The sequence below is a fragment of the Vanellus vanellus genome (assembly GCF_965231255.1).
Source record: "Vanellus vanellus genome assembly, chromosome: 1".
In the NCBI taxonomy this organism is placed as follows: Eukaryota; Metazoa; Chordata; class Aves; order Charadriiformes; family Charadriidae; genus Vanellus; species Vanellus vanellus.
In genome coordinates, this window is record NC_138905.1 from 189,652,500 (window position 1) to 189,662,139 (window position 9,640).

The 9,640-nt window shown below is 49.0% G+C and overlaps 1 protein-coding gene across 1 annotated transcript in view; it reads right to left on the reverse strand.

Annotated features, from left to right (window-relative positions):
• TSC22D1 (TSC22 domain family member 1) overlaps positions 1 to 8,086 on the reverse strand; it is a 95,770-nt gene extending 87,684 nt beyond the window's left edge. The window contains exons 1-2 of the mRNA XM_082499057.1: positions 7,673 to 8,086; positions 4,128 to 6,991 (exon numbers count right to left, since the gene is read on the reverse strand). Coding sequence (XP_082355183.1) covers positions 4,128 to 6,958 — 2,831 coding nt within the window. The 5' untranslated portion in view covers positions 6,959 to 6,991; positions 7,673 to 8,086. The remainder of the gene's footprint in view (positions 1 to 4,127; positions 6,992 to 7,672) is intronic.
• Between the last annotated feature and the right edge of the window lie 1,554 nt (positions 8,087 to 9,640).

Consider the following 9,640-nt stretch of genomic DNA (forward strand, 5'->3'; position numbering starts at 1 on the left):
CATGATGAAAATTCATCCAATTTTCTGACTGTACTCTTGCTTTACAAGCTAGTACTAGTTACTACTACTAGAGATTCTCAAAGGCTGTTCACAAGTCTTTCAATTCTCTTGTTCAGTTTTAATCTTCCAACCTCTCCACAGCCAAAACATACATACTATACAGAAAACATTTCCTCCATTTTTTCTTCCTCTGTCCAGCTGAAAAGGGACATTGTAACAAAAAATTTTCTTCAAAAAGAAAATTATAAGATAGTCAGATAATAAAGAGTACTTCAAATCCGTATGTCAGTTTTATGTGTTTATCATCATCTTTTCCTCCTTTCTTTTTTGCTTCACTGTTGGATGAAATGCATAAACAGGTGAAAACAACTTGCATCAGACTAAAGAATGAAAGCAACTCTACAGGAAATGTTGTCAAGGACAGGGAGACAGTTATTAGTTCTCTTATCATTCATTCACAAAATCTGCTTTTGAGTAATGGCAAACAACATTTCAGATTAAGTTATTTTTAAATTCACTTACAGCAGCCTTTATAAATGCTGCAAAATACATTGACTGTTTTAAGTTTTCACTTTACAGGTAATTTAAGAATTATACAAGCCTGTACAAAATCTTACTGCAAGCATCTATAGCATAAAAAAAGAATTGTCTAGGAAGACGTAAAACTGATTTTGCAACACTAAGTATAAACACACAAAATAATTCACTGCAATATAAATATGTATTTTTCCATACTTAAGTTTCAAAAGCATAAAAACAAAAGAAATCCTCTTCTACAGTTCTAGAGATGAAATACTAAGCTCAAAAGACTACGTCTAAAATTGACAGGATTTAATAACTGAGCTGAATAAATTGAGGTAACTGCTGCAAATCCACAAAACTGTATAAGAATCATGTACTAAAACAAGTCCATACCATGATTCAAGCTAACAAAAAGAGATACTTAACATCCAAAAAAGCAGGCCTGCATTTTTTTAGATTGAAATATTAGAAGAGATGATGAATTTACGAACATACAAACATCTATAGCATACTCAACAGGCTGAAGAAAGACTAGTCAGAAGAACTAGGGGTGGGGGTTTTTTTGGTTTTGTTTGTTAATACAAAACCTAAAATGGTATTATTTGTATTCTCTCTTTAATAAATAAAGTCTGCAAAATAATTTTCCAAACTGCATTCTGCTAAGCAGTTCATTTTTAATATCTCTTATTTCAAGTCAAAATTAAAAAAAAAAAATCATTCATAGTGGGGAAATAAAGGTTACAGTTTTCAGAGCGCATACACTCCACACTGTCTATATTTAAAAGGCCATGCCCTGATAACAGGCATAGAAAGAGCTGCAAATGGTGTTCTAAAAACTAAACAGGGCTAAAGACTTAGAAGTACTGGCGCGTCTTCAAAAGCAATTATATACAGGTTTAACGAAAGCTGGGAGTTAATCTAAACAAGGTATTACATGGGTCAGACGTCTTTTCAAATACACACTAAATGGAATTTTACAGCTTCTTCACTGGCTCAATTATGTCATCACTTACTCCTTTCTCCTACCTTTTCCCTTGTCAGGTTTAGAATCACTTGGGATGTATCGATATAAGCGTTCAGTGATATATGTGCGTGTGCACATGAGACAAATGGGGATTTTATACACTCATATTTACAGTGTATCTGCTTCTTAATGTTTGTGTACTTTTACAATACACTACCCTTTACCTCCTGTAAAAGAGGGAATAATCTAAAAAAATAGGCAAAAAAACTCTCAAGAGAAATCTAGTTAGAGACAGCTGAAGGCCAAAGAAGTGAGGAGCCAAGCAGAGTAACAGCGTATCTTGCACTACTTGTAAGTGATGAGGTCTAAGCTCCAGACCAAAAGAAATTCCAGTCAAGATGACAATACAAATAATACCTTGCCCTGAGACTCCCCTTAGTGAGAAGCAATCTCATTAAGTCTTTAATGTTACAGGCAGATATACAACGAGAAGTGTTGCTGTAAACTATTTAATTGCACACAAAAGTGAATTGACCATGCAAAAAAAAAAAACAACACACCAATTATTTTTGGTCTCCATTTAATAGAGTCATATCCTGCTCTGTAAAGAATCTAAATGATTTTCCAACTGCAGCTAAACAAAAGTGTAGTCTACCTGGAGATGACAGATTGAACAAAGACGCAACATGCATGGGAGAAGAAAGGATATGATCTTTGGGCTAGCCAAATAACAGAGGAAGAAGGTATTTCTGGCTATTGTTACCCTGAGGGATTTAGACATTCTGGAAAAACTACCTATCATGACAAACAGCTAACATATGCTCTTAAAATCAGGGTACAGTCACATGCTAGATGTCATTTTCCAAAACAGTGAGTATCAATGAGTTTATGATTCTCTTACTCAGCTAGGATTCCCTGAAAGCTTACAGGGCTTTTTTTGGTTGGTGGGTAAAAAAAAAAAAAAAAAAAAAAAAAATACACCACACCACAAAAAAAAAAAAAAAAAAAAAAAACACACCACCGACCCATAAGAAGAATTAGTGTCCTGGTGTAGAAAGATCGAAGGAAGGAAAACCAAAACACATTTCTGAGAAAACTGACTGCTAGTAGCATAATGGTGACACTGTGGGCTTTAACACCTCAGTCTGTCTTCTACCACCTTCACGTATTTATTGACTAAAAAACATAATCAGAATCAAACAGTGTTGGAACTTGTCTTCTAGCACTCCTGGAAGACAAGCTGCTACTCATTATAGCTCTCTGGCATCTTAGAAAGACGTGATGAAAGCCACTAAGGCAGTCAACACCTCATGATCAACATAATCAGAGACTGCTGATAGAGTTAGTATTTTTAATATTAAGAAAAGAATCCAACCTCTTCCAGCAACCCATTATTTTTTTTTTTTTAATAAAGTTTGGCCACTGATATTACTCCTGTTTTAAGTTATGGCACCAAGAAGATATTTAAGAAGCACTTCATCTCCCATCGCCACTGCATTTTTCCCACCTTGTAAGCGTTTAGTGCTTTGTCTCCTCACTTGAGTCTCAGTTTTTCTTTCCTAGTGTTCTTTTCTGTCCTCTCCCACATTCTCAAGGCAAGTAATTTATCTTTAAGTTACTTCTCCCATTAATGTAGCTTATTCTTAGACAAGAAGTTCTTTGGGAGAACCACCACAGTCTTCCTGTCCATTTGTAAACATGTATCACAAGAGGTCCTCAATACAGTGAGGAATTTCCACGCGTAATTAATATCAAACAATTGCACTTTAAAATTGCTCTTCGGATCACTTCAGCCTACATGTGGCAAGGGCCTTTCATAACCAAAACACATTCTCTGCACACACTGTCAAAGAAATGAGAATATTCACATGCACATACTATTAAGACCAGCCAGTGGTCATTTATTTGAGAAGGTGAAGGTGGAAGAACACGTGCAGTTTCTTATTCTGACTGCACAGAATCAGTGCACCAGATTCAAAGGCTCACCACCCCTCCACAGGCCTGAGCAGCTCTCACAATAGATTAATGCTTTGAAGCAAAACCACCAAGACCAAAAGTGCCCCAAGTTCAATTTAACGAGCCGCAACGGTGTTGCTGAACCTCCCTTTTCCCACCAAACTCATTTGCCAAAAGCATCTCTTGGCTGTCAAAGAGAAGGCTTCTACATACACCACAGACTCGCAACTGGTTCAACCTGAGTAAAGCAAGTACTTGGGAAAGAGAAGCTGAGGCAGGATGAAGTCCAGGCTTGTGAAAGAAAAAAATATACCCAAGAATAAATATTAATTATTTCGGTGTAATAAATAATCTAAACTACAATCACCGCTAGCATACCCACATTCCACAGTATTCTTTTGTCTTCCTCTATACAATGGGAATATACACACTGTCACAGCTTGTTAAAACACAATTTACCCACGCAGTAGTTTCAGAGCATAATCAATACAACCCACCCCCTCAAGAGAAAAACAAGCATTTTAATATAATACCTACATGCGCTGGGACCTGCGAAACAATATTTCAATTAGACAAAAACATGACACCGCTTCATTTCACAGAATGGCTGTAACGAGACCTGCAAGTTAGTGCAAATCAAACTATCAGACAGTCTATCTTTTAATAAAGTTACAGGCAGTCTTACCTCTCATCCTCACCATCTACAAGAGGTGTTGTCAATGGCAGCACCTTCAGCGGAAAGAGGGAAGCAGAGGATGGCATGTTGCTGCTACCGCCATCTGAAACAGCTGATGCTCCAACACCACTCTCGCCACTGGCAGCTTGAGGTAAACCCACCAAGGAAGGTTCTGTAGGGCGTCTGCCATCTTCAATTTGGCTTACAATTGACTGAGCTAGTGATTGTGCGGGGAACTGGGTAGAGCTTAGCGGTATCTGCTGTGGCACACTCTGTGCCACTGGCATACCTATACTTGTTGATATCAAGGAAGGCTGACTAACACTTTGAGCCAAACTCCCATTCTGCACAGCCGAAGCTTGTGCTATGTTCTGTGGCTGTCCCAAACCTATAGAAGCAGAAGGTATGCCAGGAGGCACAGCTGAACCAGCTTGACTTGGTGGAGGAACAGTACTAGCAGAAGGTATAGGGCTAACTGCAGGCAGCTGCTGGCCAGTCATCCCTTGGACTACAGATTCCACTCCTTGTGCCTGTGGCTGTACAGGTAACAAAGTGTTTTGCTGAGCAATGACCATTTGCTGAGGAAGGCCCGAAGCACTAGCCTGTAATCCCTGCTGCATTATTCCTGTCTGCACAGGCTGCACTACTTGAGAAGATGGAGGAGCAGCCGTTGACGGCATAACTGGAGGTGGAATTTGGTTTGCAGCAGATGGTGGTTGCACCACAGTGGCTACACTTCCTTGCTGCCCAACGTTCAGCATTTGACCACTGGTACCTACACCTGGTATCGCTGCTGGAGCATGTGCAACAGGCTGAGCTGGGGCAGCGGCTGGATGTGCTTGTACTGAAGGCTGCATGCTTTGCGCCTGGGCAACAGGAACCGGTTGCCCTGCTCCCACTCCTGTAGAACTGGGCTGCATGGCAGGGGCTGGAGTCTGAAGGATCTGTTGATGTTGAATGTAGTCTGGCATAGCCCCCGTAACAGAGTTTTGGTTCACCGGCTTAACGTGACCTGTGGCCATCTGCGTAGGAACTGTCTGTTGCTGCTGTTGTTGCTGTTGTCCATACTGCAACTGCTGCTGCTGTACAACTGGCAAAGTCTGCACGGGCTGCGCCGGCTGAGAATACGGTAGCTGCTGTTGAGCCATACTCTGAATGGCAGGTTGCTGGTGGCCCAGAGACGGAGATACACCTAGTATATTAACTGGGGCTGGTTGAACCCCAGTAACAGTGGTTAGACTGGCCTGTGCAGAAGGTTGGACCCCTGGCTTCTGCTGCGGATAGTTTACTTCTTGAGAATGCAGTTGGACTTGTGCAAGCTGTGATTGAGAAACACTCTGTGGTATACTAGATGCTGGAATTGCCGGAGGAGCAGCGCTGCTAAAATCCATCTGCTGCGGACCCACACCTTGAAATGCTTGCTGCTGTACCACAGTAGGTGCTCCCATTTCTCCACTTCCCACACTTTCTGTATAGTGACTCAGTGTGCTTACATTGCTGCTAACAGAACTCCCACTGGTGCTCTCCCTTTCAGAAGTCACTTCAAGCGGGTTTTGTTTTATCGTCTCTACTGCTTTGTTTACTGCTACTCCTTCTGAAACTGCAACAGTGTTTTCTTTATCATAGAATTCAGTGCATGTCCATCTACCTTTTTTGAAAGGTTCAGAACTAGAATCTAATTTTACAACCCTAAACCTTGATGTGCCAGATGCAGGCTGCTGCTGGCTTGATCCCACTGCCATTCCTGCAGTTGGATTAGTAACATTGTTAATGACACTAGAGGAAGCACTCGTACCATTGCCAACACCACTCAAGATATTCACATTAACGTTGCCGCTAGTTCCAGACAAAGCATTTACATTACCAGTACTCGTGATGTTGCTTAAATTTATAGTACCAAGCACGCTGCTTGCCACACTAGAACTACCACCACCCATATTATTTAAGGTACTAGTTCCAGTAGCAGGACTTACACCTAGATTGCCAGGAGTACTTGTAGTGCGGATATTAGACACGACAGATGCCGGGGAACCAGTGGATGATGCAGCAGAAACTGGTGCAGTTGATATAACATTGTCAGAGCTTCCAGTTGTTGATAGTTTTCTAAATGAGGGACTGGGTGGTGGTCCTCCAGAAATTGGGGCACTGCCCACCCCAGGATGCGATGGATGATGGTGTCCATGATGGTGGTGGTGAAGATGGTGGTGGTGATGAACGTGATGGGGGTGAACACTTCCATTGATCACAACACTCTGCTGTGGGTGATGAGGCAGAGGAGCATGCTGCTGAGGAAGATGAGGCTGGTTTGGAGAAACAGCTCCAGGAGTCTCTGCCTCTTGGAAGTTATTTAAAGTCTCTTCAGAGGAGCTCCTCTCAGGTTCTCCCAAGTCAGTCGCCCTGGATAAAGAAACATCCAAGATTTCTGAAGACGACAGGTCTTCAGTGTGGGACTCATCCAGGTCATCGTAGCTTTCTGTATCCTCAGCTATGCTGTTATTAGAGCTCATACTAGCCGATATTTGAGCAGGGGTCACACTGGTAATTTGAAAGCCACTTTTCTTTTTCATTTGAGCTCCAGTCTGTGCAAGAGGCTGTGGCTGGAGCTGAGACTGCGAGAGGAGGTTCAGGCTTTGTGGAGGAGGGGGTGTCGGCTGTGGACCCGCTGACGAAGATGCTGCAGGAGATGGAGGCGGCGGCTGGACCAGCAAAGGCGGCTGGTAATCCTCGGCGGAGAGGGCAGCGCTCCCAACGCCGGTACCTGGTGCAGTGGGAGCAGTAACGCAGCTGCTGCCGCTGCTACTGCTGCTGCCCCTTCTAGGAAACATTGCCGGGTGCGCCATCTTCCTAGCACTAATGTCTGCGGCTGAGTCAGGCTGGTGCATTGTATCGGGTGTATTTTAAGAGTGCAATCCCCCGGTATGGAGAGAGACAGACACACACACACACACAGTTAGCTTTGCGCTCACGGCAGGGCAGAGAGACACCGCGCACAAACCGCTCCCCCCCCCCCCCCCCCCCCCCCGCTCCGGCTCCCGCAGAGCACGGGCTGAGGCGCCTCGGCACCGCCGCTAACCACCCCCCTCCCCTCCTCCTCCTCCCCTCCGAGACTGGGAGGGGGCGAGGACCGGTCCTCCGCCGCCTCTAGATTAGAGCCTCTGAATGTGACACTTTCAATCCTCCGCCATTCACTTTCTTCCTCCCTTCCCCCCCGCCCCCCCAACCCCGGATTTCCACCACCACCCCCTTCCCTCAGCCGCCCCCCCCCCCCCCCCCCGCCCTTCAACGACTGCGCCTCTCCCCGGAGGCGGGGGGCAACGGGGCGGAGGAAATGCCCGCGGTAGCCGGTCGGCCCCAGGGACGAGCCCCTTCCTCCCCGCCGCTCGCCGGCAGCACCGCCCTCCCCACGGCGGCCGCCGCCGCCACCACCACCACCGGGCCGCCGCCTCCTCAGCGGGGCGAGGGCAGCCGGCGGGCCCTCAGGGCAGCCCGGCGAGGCGGACGGCGCCCCTCGCCATCGCCGCTGTAGTAGGAGGAGGAGAGCGCAGAATACGTACAGGACTGGCGCACAGCAGGGCGGCAGCGGCAGGCTGAGCCGGGCAGGGACATCCCCGTCAGTGGCAGCCATGGAGCTGAATCATTTTGAGTATGAAAGAGACGAAATAAGGAGGGGAGAAAAGCAGCAGCCCAACAAGAGAGTCCATGAAAAAGGAGGGAGGGAGGGAAGAAGGGGGAGCCAGCCGGGCAGCCTCTGTCTCTCCTCCCTCTGTGTCTGGTTGTCTCTGGAGGAGGCTCCGCTCCGCACGCTCTTCCTTCCCCCTCCACCTCCTCCCCCTTTATAACAGGCGGCACCCGCTCTTCCTCCGCAGAACCGCGCCTGGGACCAGTCCTCCTCCTCCTCCTCGCGTGTGCGGCTGCCCCGTCCTTTCTTCCCTCCGGGTCTCTCCCGGCTCCCCCGCCGCCGCCGCGGGTCTCTCCCCCGCCCGGCCCCGTCTCCTCACGGAGCGCTGGAGGAGGGCGCTGCGCCGGGCTGCAAAGGGGGAGGGAATAGGAGAGAAGCAGGAGTGGGGGGAGGGAAAGCTCGCCAAAGGGGAGGGCAGGCGAGAGACAACGTAAGATGGCGGCCGCCGCGCATGCGCGCCCCGCTGGCAGACATAAAGCCCGTCTGGCCCCGGCCGACGGAAATAGGCTCGGCTCGCGTGGCGGAAATTGCCGAGCGGCGCCGAGCCCGGGGAGGGGGAAGGGCAAGGCGGGAGCGGGGGGGGTGTCCCCCCCCTGTTATGGCGGCGCTCTTGGCTGGGGAGGGGATGCCGGGCGGGGGGAAAGGCTGCAGACATGGCAGGCGGGTGGGCACGCGCACACACGCTCACACACACCCCGGCCCCGGCCGCCTCGTCCCCTCAGGTGCCCCTCTCGGCCTCTTCCCTCGACCCGCAGCATGACTGTGCCTCACATGACCCGCCGCCTTCCCTCCCCCTCTCCTCAGCTCCGTTGCGGATTTATTCAAGTTATTCATCCCTTTCTCCTTCCTCCCCTCCCCTCGGTCCAGAATATTCCTGCCCGTTCCTTCCCCCCCCCGCGCACGGGGGAAGCGGAGGCTCGGGGGCCGCCTTCCCCCTTTGTGTCGTTCCTCCCCGCCCTCCTCCTTCCCCCGGGCGGGGGTCGCCGCGGGTGACTCCCCTCACGCCCCGAAATGGCCGCCGCCCCCGCCGTTCTCCCCGCTCAGCCGCCCGGGCGGGAGGACGGTGTTACCGGGAGGTGACTGAAGGCCCCCCCCGGGTGCTGCCACTGCGGCACCCACCCTTGGCAGGGCGGGAGGGGGGGGGCAGCCCAGTGCCGGGGCGGGCACTGGGGCGGCGAGGCGGTGTGGGGGACGTGGGGCTGTGGCGGCGGGTGGGGGGGGTGACATGGACACCGCCGGTGTCGAGGGGGAACGACGCCCGGAGGTGGTCGGGTGAGGTGAAATCGTTCGTCTGCGTTCACAAGCAACGTGTGTGAGTGTGGAGGAGCTTCTGGTGAGAGGTCCAGAGGAAACGCACCAAAAGCTCTGCTCCAAAAAACGATGCTGTTCGAGGGTATTTTTAAGTTATTAAATGAAATTATGGTGAAATCTGCCAACATTCCCTTGCTGTTTCAGTGCTGTAATCCCGCCAGGGTAGAAAGGCTGCGTGGCCCTCCTCAATGGGTGGAGAACCTCAACGTGCCCATCGTGGTGGGGCTCTTTCAACTCTCCTCCATCCCAAATTGAGCTTCTCCTCATTGTGGAGCCACCACCGTCTGACCCGTGAAGACGCTCAACGTGCGCATGTCCACCAGGAGATTTTCCTTCACATCCTTGCGGCTGTTGGTGTGCACAGCATGGCGAGTGCCCAGCAGGTAGGCAGGTATCTCATGGCCACACAAGCCTGACAGATGCGGACCATCAGCACTGCTCCACCTCTCCCACCAGCAGGACCCTCTCCAGGAGCGCTTTCTTGCGGAAACGGACACAGGTTCACACCCTCTCCCTGTTTCTCCAGCAGCCC